This window comes from Drosophila elegans, unplaced genomic scaffold (genome assembly GCF_018152505.1).
Source record: "Drosophila elegans isolate 14027-0461.03 unplaced genomic scaffold, ASM1815250v1 contig_476, whole genome shotgun sequence".
NCBI lineage: Eukaryota > Metazoa > Arthropoda > Insecta > Diptera > Drosophilidae > Drosophila > Drosophila elegans.
In genome coordinates, this window is record NW_024545863.1 from 12,432,702 (window position 1) to 12,455,251 (window position 22,550).

Below are 22,550 nucleotides of genomic sequence, written 5' to 3' on the forward strand. Positions count from 1 at the left end.
CAAACGGCAAAGAAGGGTGGTCTGGTCAGAAACACACTTTTGGCCGTAGGCGCCAGAAAAAGTTTCTCGAATTCGTCCTTTATGTGGCACTTGACCATGGCCATGGCGACCTTATTGGTCCCGGTGTCTAAGAGAGCGTTGCAATCGGGGAAAACACTTTTTGTGCCTTTAACTTTTCAGCTGAGTTGATTGTTCACTTTTGATGGGCTTCAAAAGTTGCACAAAAGCCGTTTCAAGAGCTGAAAAAAAACTGAAAGGGTGAAAAGTTTCGAGGGAAAAATATAAAAAAATATTGTACAATTATATGTCAAGCGACTGAAACCGGTTAAATCGGTTACTATAAAATGTATATTGCCAGTGCTTTAAAATGAAACGCGAAATAAGGTACGTTAGGTTCCCCAATAAGTTTGTTTAAGTTAACAACGTTTCGATTTATACCTATCGACATTTAGATGCAATTTTGAAAAACATTTCATTTTGCTTAAACGATCGGAAAAATTTCATTAGCTTTTGAACTGAGCGACTAAATTTGCCGGTAATTGAACTGGTTTTATTTACTACTTTGCAAACTTATGATAGATTCTAAATTACATTAGGGTTTATTTGAATTATAGGCTATCAGGAACCGGTCACAAATTGCTGGGCAATAGAAAAAGTCAATTCAGCTTAAAGCTTTAAGTTAACAATAAAGGCATTAAATTGTAATTTTAGCTACATGCAAAAGTATAAAATTAAACTTTAATTGCGGTCAATCTTCTCGCAAACTTTTAAAACTCTGTACACATGTTGTTTTCCAATGGCTTAAATGTATTTGAGTCATAATTCGAATTAGCGAAAGATAAACATTGCATTTGGCTCTCAGTCCGTAGATGGTAAACACATAACAATAAGCATTGCTGTGTGCTTAAATAGGGCGGAACAAATGTCCATAAACCGAACCGAATCGAATCCGGCATCGTCACAAATCGGCAGGGAAATGCGTTGCAGTCTTGACCTTAAGGCGACTCTAAATCGAATGCAAACAAGTTCGTTTGGTGTACTGTAATGGCCTGGCCATGTCGATTGTGGCTAAATTGATCTGCCTTTTGGTGACGACTGGGTTCAACAAACGGTGCAGCTGATGGGGCTTAAACGACATACCAGGTCTATCTTTACTATTCACAAGGCGCACTGACAGCGCACATTGCAATTTCGAATTGCACAAAAAGTCATAAAACAGCAAACGAGCGGCGATAACAGCAAACAGACACGACTGGGGGGCAAAAAAGATGACATAAAAACGCTGACATGAAACATTAAATATTGTAGTTCAGACATGGGACAAAATTTGCAAGCCAGTTCGGAATTCCCGGAAACATTTGATTTATGACGAAATGTGGTATCTATAGCATTAGCACTCTCACAAAAGGTTGAATGACCAAGATTTTTTATATTTATTCTTAAATTTAACAATCAATAAAGCTTAGAATATTTATATTTATTTTTTTATATTTATTAATACTTTTAATATTATACGTTTACGCCTCTATACACAAAATAGTATTCAAAATATCTTTATAGTCTTAAGGATTTTTTGACTTTGAATAACATTTCGAAATGCTGATACTAATATGTTTAGGTCACTAAAAAGTCGTTAAATGACATGTTTACTGTACCTCCGCTTGCAGTTTGCATGATGTTCTAAACCCTTTTTATATTTTTCTGAACATTTGCAATGCAAAACAGTTGAGGGATATAAAAATACCCATAACATTGCTGGCGATTATAAACGCGTGCAAATCGCCTGTAAATCGCCTGTAAATCGACTGTAATTTGGCTTTGTCGTCATTGCGGCTAGTCAAGGTTGTTGCGTTCTGTCTCGGCGAGATTAAGCCCCGTCAATTCGGCATTATATATGCACATTGTTATTAAAAAGTAATGCAACAACAGCACTAGTGCAAACACGTAAAAATAAACGAAAAAGACAAAGTCATCGAGAAAATGCGAGGCGAACGTGACGTTGAATTGAATTCCTGCAAACAGTTTTTCATTATTTATGGCCAATGTTTTGTGTTTTTATTTCGGTTAAACAATAACAACAAAAAAGAGAAACACCCATGCACATATATTGTCAGACGGTTTTAAAAACACGCGTGCCGCACAAATCCAAAGCCATATAAACAATTGGGGTAGCTATAATAGCAATAAAATCTTAAGAAGGTTTTCAGTTGTATTGTATTTTTGAAAAATATTCATAAACTGAATATCAATTTATTTTATTAAGACACAGACTGTAATGAACGTCAAAGTAACGTTATTAACTTAAATGTTTGTTTATATTTGACATACTGATTTGAAGATACTTGCAGTTTGTACTATTATTATGACCGCAACTGTAGGTACAATATGTATTAAGAAAAATGGCTATTGGTCAACTTGTTCTGCAGATGTCGTCACGATCACTCGGCAAATGGGTGATCACGTCGAAGAAGCAGAGGGCCAGTCCCAAAATAAGAATGAAAATTAAAATCAATTTAGGAAGATAACTTTTTCATTTGCTTGTGTGTTTGAATTTTGCCTTAAAATTGCTGATAAATGACAATAAGTTGTGGTCCATACCAATGCATCTTCGAGATATTTGTGCGCAATCTGTGAGCAGTTTGTGTGCAAAAGACGCATCTGACGGACAGCTGCATCTACTGAGAATGGGATGACATTGGACTTTTAACTTGCTGGCACCCGCCAAAATCATTTCTGGCAGCTTTTCAATGCAACAACGAAGCAACGGACGGAATGATTGACCGATTTCTCGCCCAAGGAATGCCCTAGAGAGTCTCTTGGCTGTGCATCATCATCATCACGCCGGGAGCAGCTGATGCATCCAATGATGCCGAAGCTTTCGGGCAGACACTGCGTCGGCATGAACATTGAACATGATCACTGTGACTCACAAAATATCCCAGTTTTATCTCGGTTTTGTCTCTGGACTTGACCTACATCTGGTTATTTTTGCATATTAACCATAAATCAACTGGAAATTCAGAACTGCAATATTGAGTTTTTGAATAGCATTTTTTCGGGATTGCTGATTCAATTCTCAACATACCGACAGACATCTCACCCACAGATTATGTCCCATGACTAAATGAACGTCTCTATTTCTTGGAAATGTCTTTTACTTTAACGAGCTCTAAGAATTTTATTTACGTTTTAATTTTGCATCTACGTTTTCTTTGATCATAAGATAGATATGTAATCTGAAAAGATTAGTCAAAAATCTAGTAGGCATCTGCAATTTGATTGTGTGAAGTTTTCAATAAATCGTACTGGCTGCTTATGGTGGGTCCTGTTTAGAAATTATTATTCCATGTTACGATGGGCAATAAAATTTTAAAAAAATGATGAAAGTTTAATAGCTATCTACTGAAAGCATACACAACTTATAAACATTCTTATCAGTTGCTGAAGAAACAAATTTATTGCACCCTCAAAACTACAAATATTTTGAAACAATGCTTTGTGGTTTGCTAACGTGAACATCAAATAAAATGGTCTTGATCCCTTCTAAATGGCTGGAATTTTCATGGGTATATTGTAATAAACTTCATATTGCCTCCCTTAAGAAAGAGTCAAATAGAATATATATATATAAGCATACCGCAGTTAAACTGCATTATCCCAGTCACGAAGCGGTCTCAGCTGAAAGCATGAAAGGGATGTCCAGCAAACTTTTCCCCGAACTTTCGAAGCACCTCCCAATACCCCTTAAGTGGCTGGACCACAAAAATGTCATAAACTCAAGGGTAGTAAAACCTAAAGCGGGGAAGAAATAAGGGATAGACGGGATGCGGATGCGGATGCGGAATAAAACCAAAGGACATCAAGTCATCCATCAAATTGGGAGGCCATGAATTTTGCTCTTGTACTGACTGCACGTTCTTAACTTTCCTTTCAAATCCCAGACAGAAACAAAAATTAGTGCCTGAATGACCTATTGTCTTCTTTTTGCGAATCTTTTGCAGATGGCCGAGCTGATGCACCAGATGCGGGATCCGGCCCACACGCTTGGCGGTTCCGTGGGCAGCATTCCGCAAACGCTGATCGGCGGCGGAGGTGGCGGCCACGGCTCCTCGAACGGGGCATTGAATGGTATCCATGCCACGCCCGCCACGAATCTGAAAATGAGCGAAGCGATGCGCAGTGCCCAGCACGACACAAGCCCCAATCCCGTTAGCTCCAAGATGAAGGCCTCCAAGTCCTATACCCATGGCCTGAGCAGTTCCTCGGGCACGGTGAACATTCCCACGTCCACGTCGGCCCAGAGCAATCTCTCACTGCTGGCGGACATCTCGCCAAACCACACGCACTTCTTCGAGGTGATGTACGTGGGCAAGATCCGGGTCTCCCAGAAGCGGGTGCCCAACACCTTCATCGACGACGCCCTGCCCAAGTTCAAAGCGTACGATGCCCAGCGTCTGCGTCTCCTTCAGAACCGCAAGATGTCGCTCAGCAGCGAGGGGGGCGTGGGCATCGAGGCGAAGCCCGGCAGTTCCCTCAAGAGCCACGACCTCAAGGAGGAGGATGAGGAGGAGCCGGATGCACAGGCCAAGCCCCTGGTGCAGCTGCAACTGACAGGCGCCGAGGAGGGGGCTGCACCGCAACCCCTGGAGGGCAACAAGGAGACCAAATCCCCCGAGAAGCGGCCTCTGTTGCGAGGTCAGAGTCAAATCGAGCTGGGCCACAAGGAGCAGTAAGTATTCAGTTGTTCGACCACCTTTTCCCCTGACATTTCGACCAACAATTTTTTGCCATCTTGCCGCAAACCCCAAAAGCTCCGACGGCTCTGAGCCATCGGCATCGAATAGCCAACTGGAGGCGACCAATGTCATTGTAAACAAACAGCCCACGCCGCCCAGAGAACAGGGCGTGGCCGTGGCCTCTGGGACAGGGAATGGAAATGGAAGTGGGGGTGCCACTTCCGCTTCTGCTGGCCCTAGTCAGCTGCATCCCAGTTATGCGATGGAGAAGTAAGTGGCAGCAAGGCCAGCAAACCCGTCGCATGATTAGTTCGTTTTCGTTACTTTTGTTTTTGCTCACAAATGTTTCAAAGGCTTTCATACTTATTGAGATCTTTACCAGCTATAGTGCATGATTAACATTTGTTATAAACATGTTATTTAACATATATTTTTATATCTCTATAAAAATATTATTATGAATTAAAGCGAATAACAAGAATTTAGAGGACTTTGTAAAAAAACTGTTTTTAAGAACTGTTCAGAATTGAATATTTGATATAATTTAATCAATTATTAACATTAAAACTCTTTTAAGCCTTGCATACCTATTAATTCTGACATAATCTGAAACCAATACGAATAAGATCCTCGAGAAGATGAATGCCAAAATAGTAACACTTTTCAGCCTTCGATAGTTGATAGATTTTTCGTTTGTTTCGCTTGCCCAGTAGCACCCATTGCCTGCATATTTTTATATAGTCGCATGTCACCGCCCGAAGCACAAAGATCTTGATTGAATTACCCAATTGCATTGCAATCCATCTATTAACGAATCCATTTTCAGCATACCCAAGCTGAGGGATCGGTCCGCGTCGCAGGGCTGCATTCCGCCGTTTGTGGAGCAGAACCGGACGATGGTCTTTCTCGTGGGACGATGCGATCTCCGCCTGATCTCGCCGGATCGCAAGCAGGTGCTGCTCTACAAGGACTTCAAGGATGTGGCCAGCTGTGTGCATGGCCAGAAGTCGCTGGATCACTTTGGCATCATCTGCCGGGAGTTGAATAACGACGGCTACATTGGCTACGTGTTCAAGTGCCAGTCGGAGCACGTGTGCGATGACATTGTGGCGGCCATTGCCCAGGCATTCGACACCTGCGCGGAGCAAAAGAAAAAACAGGAGACGCAGATATTCAGCTGCGAGCACTGCCCGATGTTGTGGTACCACAAGCTCTGCACGGATGTCGAGGGACTCTCCGAGAAGAAGACCCAGGCCCTCATTCTGCGCCGCATCGAAACGCTCAGTGACGACGAGCAGGAGATCGTGTGGGCCAAGTTCTGTGGCTCGGAGAAGACCAACTCACCGGTGGCCGAGCAGAACCAGTTCCTCATGATGCTCCTCCGGGCACACTGCGAGTCCAGGCAGCAGAGGCATGTTCACGACACCGCCGAGAATCGGTCGGAGTTCCTTAACCAGTATCTCGGCGGCAGCACCATCTTCATGAAGGCCAAGCGCTCGCTGACCAACTCCTTCGACAACCTTCTCAAACGCAAACCCTCCAAGGACGATATCGCAGTGCCACCGCACAATTTAAGGGACATCAGGGAGGGATCCGCCGAGCCCCTGGGCACTCAATCACCACCCGAAGGCTTTCGGTCGCGCTCGAATACGGTGGGTGCCAGTCCCAGCAGCAAGCCCACAGCTGAGCAGCTGAAGAGCCCCATGATGGACATGTAAGTTACGGCGAAAGACGAGTAGATGGGTATATTGGGGTGTTTATATGATTGATTAAAGTCAATAGCTGAGTAGATTTAGCCATGTCTTGGTATTTGGGAAAGATCAGATATTTTGATAATGGCCTCGCCCACTCTAACGCCCACAAATCACAAAATACTGTCATGTGTCTTCGAGACATGGTAGAGGCCAGCTTTTGGGTTGTATATGTGTAATTGGTAAATATCTACCGACACATCAAAAATGTTCCAAATCGAACCATTATTGTAGAAGTTATTAGACAATTTTTAATTATGACGTCATTACGTTACATTACATTAGCGGTGGGCGGTATTGCTGCTTGCTCTCAGCCTGTGCTGTAGTTAAAATTGATTAGCTTAGTAAAGAGTATCTAACAGTCGAATCACTCAACTGTAAGGTTTATTTATTTCCTAATTATTTCTTCATGTTTTAACTAACATTATTTCCTTCAATTAGATTCATCAAGGTGGGCAACAGTCCCAAAGAGGCGGAAACCCACCAGGGCTCCTGGCGCCAGGCGATACTTAATAGTGTGGTGACACCTTCGAAGGGTCTGGACAGTGAGGTTCCCACCGAGTTTCTGTCGCCCATGCGCAAACGTAAGTAGTCCTTAGTCCTTTGCCCTTCATTTTAGGGGGATATTGATCAACAATTGAATTTCAAATAACAGCTGTCAAACGGGGCAAGCGGGATGCGTCGGAGCTGAGGGAACTGTGGCGCACTGCCATCCGGCAGACCATCATGCTAAACCGCATGGAGACGGAGAACGCCATGCTGCAGGCACGCCAGAACGAGAACGAGCTGAAGCGCATCAAACTGGACTACGAGGAGATTGTGCCCTGCGACAAGCAGCTGATCGAGCGCTGGGAGCAGATTATCGAGCGCAACTCCACGCAGATTGGCAACAAGAAGGATCCCAAGGTGCTGGGTCACGCCATCCGCACTGGAGTGCCGCGTTCGAAGCGCGGCGACGTGTGGACCTTCCTGGGCGAGCAGCATTCCATGAACACGGCTCCGGTGGACACAAAGCGATTCCCCAACTTCAATACGCCGTATCACACGCTGCTGAAGCACCTTACCGAGCATCAGCATGCGATCTTCATCGATCTGGGCAGGACGTTCCCCAACCACCAGTTCTATAAGGATCCCCTCGGATTGGGTCAGCTATCGCTGTTCAACCTGCTGAAGGCCTACTCCATTCTCGATCCGGAGTTGGGATACTGCCAGGGTTTGGGCTTCATCTGCGGCGTTTTACTTCTGCATGTGGGTTCCCCTTTGAACGCAATGCTTTATGATCGTTGACTAATCTTTGTGTTTGTGTTTTTCAGTGCGATGAGGCCAATGCGTTTCAGCTGCTGAAACACCTTATGTTCCGCCGGAACATGCGCACAAAATACCTGCCCGACATGAAAAAGTTTCAGTTGCAGCTGTACCAGCTCTCCCGATTGGTCAAAGATCACTTGCCCGACCTGTATGTGTGGCTCGATCAGAACGATGTGTCGCCCACTTTGTATGCGGCTCCCTGGATCCTCACCGTTTTCAGCTCACAGTTCCCGTTGGGATTCGTGGCCCGCGTTTTTGACCTGCTCTTCCTGGAATCCTCCGATGTGATCTTCAAGTTTGCCATTGCGTTGCTATCAGTGCACAAGCAGCAACTCCTGGCCAAGGATAACTTCGAGGAGATCATGGACTACCTGAAGACCGTGGTGCCCAAAATAGAGCCCAGCTGCATGGAGCAGATAATGAAGCTGGTCTTCGCCATGGACATCGGCAAGCAGCTGGCCGAGTACAATGTGGAGTACAACGTGCTGCAGGAGGAGATCACCACCACCAACCATCACCTAGAAATGTTGAACAGGGAAAAGACACAGAACCAGCACCTCGAGCAGCAATTGCAGGTGAGCCTTAAAGGACGATCATTTGGTCAACATTGACTATGAGTTCAGAATCGTTTTTGTTTATTCAGGACCTTGGAGTCATAGGCTATGGAATTGTCGAGGTACAACTCCTTTTAGGAGCTATGATTCCATTTACTCCATTAACAAAACAAACTATTAATTCAAGCTTACTTTACTCAAACAAAAACAGTTTAAACAGATCATGTAAAATATTTCTGGTCAGGCAAATTATCATTCAGCTTTATATGCTTCTTTAAAATTATTTAAATATGTATTAAAAAGAGTTTAATTTTTTGGGAATCCACGCGAATTCTTCAGCCAAAGATTAAGATTAAAGTATTTTAAAGATTGGAATGTTTGCCAATTCCAAATTCTTAACGATTATATATTTTGCAAATAATGACTATTGGCCCATTTTTTTTTTTTTAGTATTTGACGTTTTTCAGCTAAAAATTTCACACACACAACATTAATAATCTAGAGAATATTCCGAAATTTTTTTGAACTATTTTTAAGAAGACAATGTCTATGTCTATCATTCTAATGAAAACCCTAATTTTTTGGATCAGATTTTCCAGCGTGAAATTCTCGAGTTCCGATCGAAAGATTGAGCTACTCGATCCCATTATTCCATGAGCATATGGTTTCAATGAGCCTTTTATTTTAATTGAATCGAATAGGTTATCGTAAAAAGCTGGGAGCTGAGCTATTTGAATCGAAAATTTTTGTGAGTTTATTAACTCAAACGGTTTTGCTAAAGTAGAGCCTAAGGGCTCTTCGAGTATACTCAAGCATAATCCATAATATACCCACTAAATACCTTTTTTCTCTTCCGCAGTTTGCTCAATCCTCGATTGCTCAGCTGGAGACCACCCGCTCCTCGCAGCAGGCTCAGATAACAACGCTGCAATCGCAGGTGCAGTCGCTGGAGCTGACCATCCAGACCCTGGGTCGGTACGTCGGCCAACTGGTGGAACACAATCCCGACCTGGAGCTGCCGAACGAGGTGAGGCGCATGCTGCAGCAGCTGGACGACCTGGAGCGGCAGCGTCGCAAACCCATCTTTGCCGAGCGCAAGATCGGCAAGTCCGTTTCCGTCAACAGTCACTTGGGGTTTCCACTCAAGGTGCTCGAAGAGCTGACCGAAAGAGACGAACTTGGTTCGCCACAAAAGCAGAAGAAGGAGAAGACACCTTTTTTTGAGCAGTTGCGTCAGCAGCAGCAGCAACAGCAGCAGCAACAGCAGCTGCAGCAGCAACGCCTCAACGGCCAGTCGCCGAGTGGCAGCGAGTCGGTGTCCCCGACGCCGCCGTCGCGACCCAATCGCCTGTTGGACAATGCCAGCGCCCGGACCGTCATGCAAGTGAAGCTGGATGAACTGAAGCTGCCCGAGCACGTGGACAAGTTCGTGGCGAATATCAAGAGCCCGCTGGAGGTGGACTCGGGCGTGGGCACGCCCCTTAGCCCGCCCAGCACGGCTAGCAACAGCAGCGGCGGTAGTATATTCAGTCGCATGGGCTACCGCACCACGCCGCCGGCCCTCTCGCCGCTGGCCCAGCGTCAGAGCTATGGCGTGGCCATCACTACGGCGCCGTCTGCCCACCAGATGGAGGAACAGCCGCCGGCGACAACAATGGCCGCCATGCCACGGGAGGAGGTGGAGGAGCCGCAGGCCATGCATCCGCTCAGCATGGTCGGTGGCGATGTCAACGTGCGCTTCAAGGGCACCACGCAGCTCAAGTCCATACGTCCGGTGCATCACATGCGGGCCATTCCGCTGGGAGTTCAGTCCAGCACGGAGTCCGTCGTGCGGGTGGCTCCCGTGCCCGTGGAGCTGGCACCGCCGGCGGCCACGGCGACCACCGGTCGCAGCTAACGGTTCTGATTCATCGGGAAACTGCTGCGCGGATTCTATCGCGACTAGGGCCCGCCAGGCAGATGGGCAGGCAGCTTACAAAAACCCAACGCTACTCATAACCTCTTCTGTTGCGATTTAGATACGATTAACCCAAACCCAACACAAGATGCAAACTGCAACCTCTTCGTTTTCAAAGTGTGTCGTCTACACATAGTCGATGTGCGCACAAAATGTTGCCATATATATTGATCGGAAAGTTACGCAATCGTTATAAACTGATGCCCCAAATATTATACAACTATATACAAATATGCTTATAGGAATAAATTGGATAATGCTTTTTCAAGTTTTTATAAATTTGGCTACCGCATCAAAATCGAAGCTTATAACCTAAGGCAACTCGCAAAAAAACAAACGCAAAATCAAAAGAAGCATTCATGAGTCTGTAGTTTGTTTAGTTTTTCGCCCTTCCCTTTTATTGACCTAATACTTAACGAATTTACTTAGTAACTTACTTGTTGATTTTCGTGTTTCTTTAGTTATAGATCATTAGTTCTTAATGTTATTCTTAATTTAATTATATGTGTACATTTCTCCCAGGGTTTTACTTTGCAATGAAACTAAAGTCAGATACCCAATGTATAAAACAATTCCGATGATTCCTTGCTTGTACATTGTTCTTGAGTAGGATACAACTTTCTGAAATCTCTTTCATTATCATTATGGTACTTGGATTGTATTGATTGTTTACATATTACATACGTTTATGAAAAATGAATACACAAGCAAAGAAAATAATAATTGCTTCTGTGTTAAGTACTTATGTATCGCTTAGCTGGACGGTTTTTATCGAACGTCCGGAGTTTGTGTAGCTGATTTGTGTTAGAATATGATTAAAACAAACAAACGATTACATGAAAACAGTAATAAAGTCAAAAATTATTTAATCAAAACTTATGTTTGTTTTATATGCGGATAGAAGGTATGTAATTTTGATATTCGATTTTTGTTAAACCCCAAAAATTGCACATTAAAAAACGCAAGCATTTTAAATATTCAATGCTGACAGATCTTATAATTTATTCAGGTAAAATGTATCTCTTATTTCGGAAAAAAGCTGAATTAACTAAAGTTTCTAGTATTTTATTAAAATAGCATCCTCTTATTTTATAAAGCGACAACAATTAGCCTTATATTATTGTTATATCACATACAATTTAATGCCTATAAAGTACATTATTGACAACTCAAGTCTCCTACCAATTCAAAGCGGCTAGCCTAATGAAAACATCACAGTTTTAGTCAAACTAAAATTCAAGAAATTCTTCTCGTTTTTATTAAAAATGGCTGAAAATTTTAAAAATTAATGTGGCACTCGAAGAATCTAAGCTAGGGGATGGTAATTTGCAAAAGCCAATTCAGCTGCACTTTGAGCAGAGACTTAGGGTTTATCAAAATGCGGCTGAGTTGGTTTTTGTGGAGGGAAAGATGCCATGTCCTGGTTCTGCCTCAACACCCAAAAAAAATGCAACCCAAGGAAAGGGGAACCTGCTTTTAGCCCGTATGTACAGTGTCCGTTGGTCCAACTAACTAATCTAAAACTATCGCGAGGACATGCATCCCTTCTACTCCTTAAACTCCGGCTTAAAGCTAAACTCCGACTTGGGCTGCTGGATTGCTGCTCCATTGGCCGCCGCTGCCGCCGCCGCTGCTGCCGAAGCGGCACTAAGCGCCGCCAGATTTCCCAGCATCGAGGGGTTTTGGGTCATGGCGGGATAGAGGTTCTGGTAGAAGAGCGGATTCTGCAGCTGAAACAGGGCCATCAGGTGGGTGAGCTGGAAGTTGGGGGCCGTGGCATCCACTCCAGGAGCAGTGGCAACGGGCAGCAGGCCAGGAAACAGACCATTGGTCAGCGGATGGACAGGGGCTGCGGGCTGGGACGGGATCTGGTTTTGGGGCAGGTGCAAGGCGGGATTGCTGGTGTCATCCTCGACCTTGAGGCGCTTGGCATCCGGCTGCTGGACATCGGCGGGCAGTTGCTGTAATGGCAAGGGAAAGGGATATACAAATTTAGTTTCAGAGAATATTATTAAGCAAATAAAACTTACAATTTTCTTGGGCGGCCTGCCGCGTTTCCGGGCCAGAAAGTGCTCGGCGGAGAGGGAGGAGAGCGGAGTGGAGGCGTTGCTGCCACAAACAGAGTTGCTGACTTGGGGTTGGCCAACGCTGATGGGCTGCTGCTGCTGCTGCTGCTGCTGTTGCTGCTGGGACGTGGCATCCAGCGAGGACTCCTCCACATCCTGTTTGACCTTGAACTGCTGGTAGGCCTGCTCCCCATCCTGACGATCGTGTTTCCTCTTGTGGCTGATCATCTGGCTGCTGGAGTGCAGAATGTAGTCGCAGCCCTCGCGGACGCAGTGGATGTGGTTGCAGACGGTGGAGAACTTGCAGGCCTCGAAAGGACACACCTCGGTCTTCAGGATCTTCTTGAAGCCATCCATCTTCAGCTGGTGGTCTTTCAGATGATAAGTCTTGTGTTTGTCTGTAAGTAAGGTAAATTAATGTTAGTTCTAAATTTATCATTTTTAATTTGATAATTATATTAAAAAAATTTAAGAAACTGGTAATATTTAAGTATAACTTTTGTTTTGTTTTGTTTTGTTTTAAAAAAGTTAGGGATAAAGAATGCTTTGAAAGCACAAACTTGTGTACTTGTTTTTGGGTAAGGTAAAGGGTACACAAATTTGTAAGTATATTATTATGATAAAAGTTACAAAAAAGGTACAAAAAAGACATTTTCCAATTAATTTCTTTCGTAGTTTTATCATTTTGGGCTTAATGGGTTCTTCTCGAAGTTGCAGTTTAATTACGAACTTGCAAAGTTGAATTTAGTGGTATCAAGTTAATTTAAAAACAGAAATAAATACAAAAATGTAAGAACCTAATTACGTAAAAGAGCATAATCTTAAGATAAATACAAATCTTTACCTAGGTATTATATCTCACCTAGCCTAATATATTTTTCCACCTAAGTAAGGTATAAGGTACCAAAAAGTTGTACATAGGTACAGGTATCTAGTTACAGCCCAACACTGAGCATAAGTGATTTAAAACATTTACATGTTTTAATACTGCTTATTTCATATTGCTAACAGATTATTTCTACAGTTTTACGCCAAGCATTGGACTTACCCATATCAGCCTTGTTCTTGAAGGTGTGATTGCAGCCCTCGCGACAGCAGTGATAGTGCGAGATCTTCTTGCCGAAGAAGGGGCAATCCTCGATGCGGCAGTTCTCGTGGGCCCGGAAGCGCCGGAAGCCCTCGTTGACGATCTCGGAGTCCTTGCGGTGGAAGTTGGCATGCATCTGGACGTCGCTGGTGCTCACATAGACCTTGGGACAGTGCTCGTAGACGCAGTGGTAGTGAGTCTGCTTCCAGTTGTAGGCGCAGCCCTCTCCGTAGGCGGGGGCACAGTCGTCGGAGGAGGAGAAGCGGGCGAAGCCCAGCTTGAGGCTCTCCTTGCGCTTCTTGTGCCACTTCAGGTGCCGGATGATGTCGTCCTTCTTGCTCAGGATCTTGCCCTGGCAGGGCTCCTCGTGGCAGTGGAAGTGCTCCCGCAGGTTCTCCTGCCGGCACAGGCTGTTCTCGCACTCCAGGTAGGAGGACATCTTGCGCAAATTCTTTAGGATCTCCTCGCTCTGGAGCAGGGCGTCCAGGCCGCTGGCCGCCGAAAGGCTCACCATGCTCTTGCTCTGCTCGCTGGAGGGTGGGGTCAGAAGGGAGGTGGTCTGGGTCTGCTGAAGGGGCGTGTTGGGGGTCAGTTCGCTTTCGACGGGCGTGATGTTGTACGACGAGTCCGCTGGCTGCTTGACGGGCGTGTACTGCAAAGAGTGGGCAAGAGGGTAGGAACGTCTATATAACATATGTATACTTGGGGTGGGGATGTTCAGTGGATCTGTGAGCCCCATCATCTCAGACTGCCTGGTGCCCACAGCTGGCCGACGATCGAGCCACCAAGGGAACCCACGCGTTGCCGACACAGCTGTTTGTTTTCCCTGGAATCGCGATCTTTCTGTTTACTCTCACACTCAAAGTTTATAAATCACGAGTTGTTTCATTTATGTATTATTCTCAAATTACATCAACAGAGCGTGGGATATTCCCCAAAAAAAAAAAAAATTAATTACAAAATATTGGAACAAAATAAAGCTTTCAAAATTGGAAAGTTTTTAAATATTTCAGCGTTTGATTAGCTTAAGTAATACTTGTTATTTAATGGCTTATTTGTTAGAAAATGCCGTAAAAGCTAGAGCGATTAAATAAATGTTTTATAATTATATTGATATTTACCACTAATTTTAAGATTTTTTTTTTTAATTACAAAAAAGAATTGTGCTCTGTATTTGCCTTAGGAACATGTTAGACAAATAAATAAAAAAAAAACAAAACCTAGATCAATAAGATTGATAATTTTCAAGAGATTACTTTGTAGGTTGTGGTAACTTTTAAATTTTGCAAAATGGACTTGACTTTTTCAAGAAATTCCTAAGAAGTACCCCACATTAGAACATTTTTAAAAGGATCACTTACCATGCTGGGTGAGTCAAGGCTGTCGGTGGTTGACTCCAGCGGATGGACGCCCGACAGGAGCAGCAGCTTCTCGGAACTGGCATTGGTGTGACTGTGGCCCGAGGAGCTGCAGCTGTTGAGGCTGGACAGCGGCTTGTCGTCGTCCTCGTCGTCGACGGAGTCCTGCTCAAACTTGACTGTGACCGCCGAAAGGTCGCCGGCGGTGGCTCCTGCTGCAGTTGGTCCTGCCTCAGTTGCTGGCGTGGCTGACTTCTCGATTGGCGTTGATGTCACTGTGGAGGATTGTAGAAAATTATTTGTGGTAAACTGTTCGGAGCTGGCGAATTGGCCCAGCAGCAACTGATGTTGCGGCGGTTCCGGCTTTCCCAGCGAACTGGGGGTGTGGGTGGGTGTTAGTAGGAGATTGGAGGTGGTCAGCAAATGCTGCTGCTGCTGCTGCTGTTGCTGCTGTTGCTGTTGCTGCAACATGTACTGCGTTAGCGGCGGCAGGGTGTTGAGCAACATTTGGCCCACCAAATTGTGTGTGTTGTGGTTAGGTGTGGGTGGTGTTGCTGCTGTAGCGCCTGTATATTGTTGTGGTTGAAAAGCAATCAAATTACTATTGGGACTACAACTACGGCTACTACTACAGTTGGTGTTTTGCGAGCTAATGCGTTTGTGCGTTCTTGTCTTGTGAGGATCTTGCTGTGGCTGTTGCAGATGCGATTGCTGTTGTGGCTGATGTTGCTGCTGCTCGTGTTGCTGCTGCAGGCAAGTGCTGCTCGTGATATCCTCGTTCTGGGTGTATGTGTATCCAGCCAGCGGCTGCTGCAGTTGCAGTTGCTGCTGCTGCTGCTGCTGCTGCTGTTGCTGCTGCTGCTTCATCAAGTTCATCATGTAAAGTTGCATAATAAACTCCATTTGGTTGGACATTTTGTTAAAGCACTTTTCTGGACACTTTTCGACACAGCACAAAGATATATATTTTTTGATATTAGAAAATTCTTCAAGATTTCTTGCAGATTTTAAGTGGGTCACAGCACAGAAAACAGAACACAGCACGAGTATCTCCACTTCGATCGACTTTTCTTGCACGGCGTCTCAGCGATCCTCAAAGTTCGGCTGCGAGGCTCAAACTGTTTCAACTCTTCCGCGGCCGCCAGCTAATATAGCAAAAATTGCGCAAATCCAAGTTTCAGCTGCAACCCTCTCGCCTCTCTTAAAAAACCGATCTCGCTCGCTCCGAGGCTCTCTTAAAAAACGAACTAACCGAAAAATCGGATGTGGTGGTGGCACGACTTTCAACCCCTAGTTTTTTAGCGACCCTTCGCCGGAAAATGCTCTGGGAAAACTCAGCTTGTTTTCGTCTGGTTTCCGTTTTTTTTTTCGTTCGCTTTTTCTCGACCAATAAAATGCCAGCGTTCATGTAAATTTATCTAGAAAAGAGAGTTTTTTAGGTAAAAAATGTCATCGATTGCGAGAGAGATGCGAGTATCTGTAAAGGAATCTCGCTTGGCCAATGTGTGGCAGAAAGGGATAGCAGAAGATAGATCTGCAAAGGAATTTGGTGCTGTTTTTTTTTAGAAATATTTGCAAACTCATAAAATAGAAAAATTATCTAATTTTTTTTGTTGTAAATCACTTTTTTGTATTAGATAGTTTTGATAGTTTTAAATGTGTAAACTAATGTTAATGATAAAATAAAAAAATAATAATAGTTATAGTTCTAATTTCGTTAAGTTAAAAGTGACAACTGAGCAAAATTTGTATAATTGGAATACTTAAAAACTCTGTTTAAAACTAGTAAGATAGTAAGTAAGATAGTTTAGATAGTTTATGCTACTGATTGTGCTAAAATGTATGGTCTACCAAAACTTATACCAAACAACCTTTAAATGAAATATCCGTTATAAAAAGGCCATTTTAATGGATTGCTTAAAAAGTCCTAAAGATCTTCTCACACTAGAAATTCGCCTATTTCCATAAATATAATCAAATCTTAGCCCGTACAAAATACAGAATCCGCATCATTGTTCATTTTAGATCCCATCTCTATGCAAATTGTCTGACAAAACTTCGGCAAAATTGGGAATTGAAATGATTTCAAGAAATTGGCGCGGTTGAAAAATAAAACTGGAGCAGCTGCCCTTCGTTCTAGAAATAATCGAATGAAATCCATTCAAATGCAAAAAATAAAACCCAAATTTCTAAATTAAAATTACAATCGAGCAAAAAATCTACATTACAATCGTGCGAAAAAAACACAATTAAAAATGCCAAAATTTTCACAGACCCATTGCAAAAAAAATTAGCATATAAAAAAAAGCGTTTGCAGAAAGACTGAACGTGAGCAAACCCTTAAAAAACGTTTTCCATTCGAAGGAGGCGACATGTAACATCCGCTGCGGAGAAGCACCGAGTCCTTTGCAGATCGTAATTTGCATAAATTATTGCTGTAAAATATTGGCAAGCAGAGCTATTTGCATAATTTTGGCACATCAGCCCGAGGCGAGAGCGGGCGATCGGGTGGGAAATTCGACATCCGGATCACCAGCTCCTATAGCCAGTGTTATGCAAATGAACCTGCACTTTCGGCGGGGAGGAGGGTTATGTTACAGATTCGACTGCGCACGCGCGCAGCCTGGCAATTTATGCAAATCAGCAAGGAAATCCCCCGAACATCGAACAAATCGATTGGCGAGGGACGAGGGGCGGAGGCCGAGGTACGATTGATTTTGAATTTGCATTTCAGCTCGGAGCTCGGCAAGGCTAGAGGAAGGCAGAAGGATCAGCCCAGGACCTGGTTTGTCACTTGGTTGGCGAATTGGGAATGAAGTGGATTTACCGATTGTTGCCATAATTGAGTGACATGGATAAGGCGGCAGAAGAAGAGATGCAGACTAACCCATGTTCCGAGCTATTGATTACAGAAAAGGTCCCATGCCACACAGTAAAATGGCAACTGAAAGTGGAAATCTGCATGAAAATGCAAACAAAAGCACATACATTTTGTATACGCAGAGCAGGGCTTGTTTTATTTCCCATTCATAGTTCTATTTCTGCTTTTATGCTTTTGCATTTGCCTCGTGAATTAACATATGACAGTTTCATATTCAGTTACATGCATTTCGAAATAAGGAACTTTTGTATGTCCCCATTGTATAGTGCTGTTACTCCTCGCGCAGTTGATTGCTTCAGTTATTACAGGGCAGCCGCATACTCAGAGGATCCTGAAAGTGCTATTCCATGAATTATGATTTTGATTAAAACTTTGAAATTAGCATTACACTGGGAAATCAATTAGCCAAGTAAAGGACATCTCACAGAACCAGGAATCGCTAACATAAACTTTATGAGTTTTTAATTGTCACTAAGGTTGGGTTCATTTTTAGTGGAATATTCTATGTAGAGAAACGCAGTTCTCCAAGTTATCGGCGATGTCATCAACGTGAGAAAATCCCTGAGAACAATTTGAACGAAGAAAGCATCTCCCATCTATCTCCCTAATTACGTCAATTGCCTGTGGCACTTCGATTTCTTTGTCCTTGTTCCCAATTTTCACGATTTATGCTAAAAAGTAAACAAAATCGTTTGAATATTCAATCCGAAGGGCGCATCCGTGGGCATGCACACCCTATTTACCTATTTCCCTATTCTTTCGAGATAGGGAATATTTTCAGTATTTTCTTCCTTTTTGTGAGGCTTTGTTTTGGGATGAGTTTAGCCACAGATTTATTGCCTAAACCATTCGAGTATCTCAACTTCTACCCCGGAGGGACAACGGAATCCTATCCCATAGATCGATGATATTTCAATATATTCATTGCCAATTCTCGATCTTTGTTGGTTCAATACTGCTGACCCCTGACGAAAGAAGTCTCAGACTGTTGGTCCTTTTGCATAAATCTCGGCTATCAATGACAATGACCACAGCCAATGCTAATGGGATCTTCATTTGAGAGCGTTTTGTCGACACTTCCTGAGGACTTCGGCCACTTAGGGATGCAACCGATGGACAATGGCTGAAGAAGATGATGTCATTTCTAATGACAATGCAAATGAGATGAGTGCTAAGAAGCGGGCAGTTGGGCATCTTGGACTGACCAACCCCGCAATGGACACGCGTCCGAGTAATCTCAATCACTTAGAGTTGGTCTAGAACGAGTTTTGGGATGAACCGAAGGGGTTAGCGATTAAGGGGTTGTCAAACGGTCATTCCAGGGGTCAGTTTGGCACGCGTCGTCCTGGGGCACTGACCCAAGTTATATTTTCGCTTTTATTTAATGAGTATTTACAGTATCTACAAGATTGTTGTTGTTTAAAGAAACATGGTTAGAAAGCAATATTTTAATAAGAAATTCATTAAATTACATTAGCATAAATTTAAATTTAACTTTTAAAGTTTCATATTCTAAAATATTTCATAAATGTCGTTTGTGTGCTATTTCGATATTGTTCTTTGTTAATAAATCACATTTTGTTTACAACTCTGTTGCCATATTCACATAAAAGTTAATCATAAATTCTTCTACTGCATTTAACCTTAACATACATTAATGTTCTCTGAATGATGCCATTTTATTATGTATTTGTCAGAGCTTGGTGTTTTGATTTACAAAAAAAAAAACAAAAAACATAAAAAGAGTATATAATTTAATTGGCTTACAATTTTTCTTTTAAAACTTAAAACATACATTTTCTTTCTTCATTTATATATAAAGATAACAAATGAAAGCATTTTTTATACAGACTAAATTTTGTATAGAATATTTAAGAGTGAAATTTGAAATTCTTAATTTTTTTTTGCATTAGCTGACTGAGACCTTAACCCATTGTCCTTGCTCGATTCCCATGAAAAGTTCGTCTAGAATTCCTTGAGAAATGTCCGTTAATTGGAGAACACGCTCGGGTTCAACAAAATGGCTGACCTCCGGCCGCAGAGCTTCGCAAACGGGACGGGCCCAGTGTAGGACATGCTGGGAACAAAGTAGAGAGATAATTTGAATGCATGACCGCAAGGGAACCCTTTGAACCCGGTCGCCATTGTCCCGCCTGTCCAACCCGCTCGCCACCCCAAGGACACGGTTGCACGCAGCATCGGGAACGGGATTGGGATCGGGATCCGGGCGAGACACCCAATATCCAGGCCGAGGCGCAGCATCGCTTCACTGCTTTCGGGCTGACCAGATCCGGCTATGGACCGCCATATGGCTCGTATATCCTGCAAGGGTTCCATCCATTCAACCTTTTTTTTTTTTTTTTGCTGCGTTGTCGAAATTTTCTTCGCGGCCTTTCTGAAAATTAATGCCAGTGTCCAAACCGGTTTTCTTGTGATTTTCATTTTTGATTCGTGGTCGCGAGTCCAGTCCGGTTTTCGGGGCAAGGCGGTCCTTCCAGCGACCCTTCCAACTTCAACCCTTTTGTTGTTTTCCCGGACCGCTTCCGTAAGGATGCGCAAAAGCGAGTAAAATTGCAGCTTTCGGCTTTCGGCTTCATTGTGTCAGGACCTGACCCGAAGGACGAAGGACAAGGATTAGATGAGAAATCTTTTCTCAAGTTTTTTTTTTTACGAAGATCCTTGAAAGGATTCACAAGGAATAACCGTTATAAATTAGCAGTGTTAGGGAAATGGGTCGGCTGAGGAAAGATGGCGGCACATGAATTTGTGACCACTGACCGCCTCAATTAGTCCCCGCTAACTGGCCACGCGACCAAAAGGATGACCGCTCAAGATGACCGCTCAAGATGACCCTTCCGAGAAACCTGTTTCGCCGCTCAATAAGAAACCCATTATCCTTTAAAGAACCGCGCACACGCGCTGGCCAACGGTCAGTCTCCCTCCAGAGATAATCTTCGACTTTGCACTCGTGTCGCCATTGTTCACTGAAATCCACGCGTGTCCACTTGGATTATGAATGGACTAAACTCAATACGCATTCCGGCTCAGGTATCTGTGAATTATTAGCATAAAACCAAGCATTAGCCAAGGGTCAGTAGTTTTTCTCAATATATTATCAAGTATTGAAAAATCTTTGGAGGGTAAGATTGCATTTGCCATGCAAGGGAAGAAGTTAAAGTACTAAAATATCTTAGGCAATAAATCTGTGGCTAAACTCATCCCAAAACAAAGCCTCACAAAAAGGAAGAAAATACGGAAAATATTCCCCATCTCGAAAGAATAGGGGAATAGGTAAATAGGGTGTGCATGCCCACGGATGCGCCCTTCGGATTGAATATTCAAACGATTCTGTTTACTTTTTAGCATAAATCGTGAAAATTGGGAAAAAGGACAAAGAAATCGAAGTGCCACAGGCAATTGACGTAATTAGGGAGATAGATGGGAGATGCTTTCTTCATTCAAATTGTTCTCAGGGATTTTCTCACGTTGATGACATCGCTGATAACTTGGAGAACTGCGTTTCTCTACATAGAATATTCCACTAAAAATTAACCCAACCTTAGTGACAATTAAAAACTCATAAAGTTTATGTTAGCGATTCCTGGTTCTGTGAGATGGCCTTTACTTGGCTAATTGATTTCCCAGTGTAATGCTAATTTCAAAGTTTTAATCAAAATCATAATTCATGGGATAGCACTTTCAGGATCCTCTGAGTATGCGGCTGCCCTGCAATAACTGAAGCAATCAACTGCGCCAGGAGTAACAGCACTAAACAAAGGTGACTAACAAAAGTTCCTTATTTCGAAATGTATGTAACTGAATATGAAACTGTCATATGTTAATTCACGAGGCAAATGCAAAAGCATAAAAGCAGAAATAGAACTATGAATGGGGAAATAAAACAAGCCCTGCTCTACGTATACGAAATGTATGTGCTTTTGTTTGCATTTTCATGCAGATTTCCACTTTCAGTTGCCATTTTACTGTGTGGCATGGGACCTTTTCTGTAATCAATAGCTCCGAACATGGGCTAGTCCGCATCTCTTCTCTCGCTCTCTTGCCGCCTTATCCATGTCACTCAATTATGGCAACAATTGGTAAATCCACTTCATTCCCAATTCGCCAACCAAGTGACAAACCAGGTCCTGGGCTGATCCTTCTGCCTTCCTCTAGCCTTGCCGAGCTCCGAACTGAAATGCAAATTCAAAATCAATCGTACCTCGGCCGCCGCCCCTCGCCAATCGATTTGTTCGATGTTCGGGGGATTTCCTTGCTGATTTGCATAAATTGCCAGGCTGCGCGCGTGCGCAGTCGATCGGCGGACCGAAAGTGTAACGTAACCCTCCTATCCGCCGTAAGTGCAGGTCCATTTGCATAACCCTGTGCCCTGAGTCCTGAGTCCTGGATCCTAGTCTGTCTGCCTGCCTGGCAGCGCCTCAGTGGAAAAGTCGCCTGTGCCAAAATTATGCAAATATTTGTTAAATGCGTTTTAGACATCAGGTCTCTCCACATGGTGGAAATTTGCATAATTTATTAATGATATTACCCGCGGAGGGTTGGAAGCAAATAGTCGTTATTTTTTGCCGGCAGCTGATTTTTCCGATTGATTTAATGAACTTTTGCACAGTTTTGCAGCTAAAACGTAATTGAAAACCCGGGCTCAAGATTTTCACGCTTTTTATTGGGAAATAAAGGAAAAACTTGGACAATAATTTATCAAAAATATGTGCCCTTTCAGCAGCTGTCCGAGTTGATTGATGATTGTTATGAGTTTCCTTAAGTTGTCTTCAGATTGGCGAGAAATCATTAGCAATGACTCAAGTTACAGATCGCCGAAAATTCTCACGAAATT

At 43.4% G+C, this 22,550-nt stretch overlaps 2 protein-coding genes across 7 annotated transcripts in view; one reads left to right on the forward strand and one right to left on the reverse strand.

Moving 5' to 3' along the window:
• The window catches only part of LOC108148279 (TBC1 domain family member 4), a 29,127-nt gene extending 17,946 nt beyond the window's left edge, over positions 1-11,181 (forward strand). For 3 of the 5 annotated variants that reach the window (XM_017275235.2, XM_017275237.2, XM_041709635.1), the window contains 7 exons: positions 4,002-4,729; positions 4,812-5,006; positions 5,563-6,450; positions 6,929-7,071; positions 7,143-7,735; positions 7,801-8,370; positions 9,209-11,181. In XM_017275235.2, the coding sequence (XP_017130724.1) occupies positions 4,002-4,729; positions 4,812-5,006; positions 5,563-6,450; positions 6,929-7,071; positions 7,143-7,735; positions 7,801-8,370; positions 9,209-10,246 (4,155 nt within the window). In that variant the 3' untranslated portion in view covers positions 10,247-11,181. The remainder of the gene's footprint in view (positions 1-4,001; positions 4,730-4,811; positions 5,007-5,562; positions 6,451-6,928; positions 7,072-7,142; positions 7,736-7,800; positions 8,371-9,208) is intronic. The other 2 variants (XM_017275236.2, XM_017275238.2) reach the window with 1 other exon arrangement.
• A 174-nt stretch (positions 11,182-11,355) lies between these two features.
• LOC108148280 (transcription factor castor) lies at positions 11,356-15,925 on the reverse strand. 2 transcript variants are annotated; one of them, XM_017275241.2, is made up of 5 exons: positions 15,420-15,925; positions 14,821-15,092; positions 13,421-14,111; positions 12,337-12,770; positions 11,356-12,267 (listed from the first exon to the last, which is right to left on the reverse strand). In XM_017275241.2, the coding sequence occupies exons 1-5, from the start codon at positions 15,730-15,732 to the stop codon at positions 11,854-11,856; spliced, it is 2,124 nt and encodes a 707-aa protein (XP_017130730.1). In that variant the 5' UTR covers positions 15,733-15,925; the 3' UTR covers positions 11,356-11,853. The 2 variants fall into 2 exon arrangements, with proteins under 2 accessions (XP_017130730.1, XP_017130729.1); XM_017275240.2 differs by having other exon boundaries at positions 14,821-15,925.
• Positions 15,926-22,550: the final 6,625 nt, after the last annotated feature.

What these genes read in the sequence shown, in the direction of transcription:
- LOC108148280 (XM_017275240.2), bottom strand. Translation starts at nt 15,732, where the DNA reads ATGTCCAACCAAATGGAGTTTATTATGCAACTTTACATGATGAACTTG. An exon ending in CAAGAACAAGGCTGATATGG is followed by an intron (nt 12,771 to 13,420) that starts GTAAGTCCAATG and finishes CCTTACTTACAG; the next exon opens with ACAAACACAAGACTTATCAT. An exon ending in GCAGGCCGCCCAAGAAAATT is followed by an intron (nt 12,268 to 12,336) that starts GTAAGTTTTATT and finishes TTGCCATTACAG; the next exon opens with CAACTGCCCGCCGATGTCCA.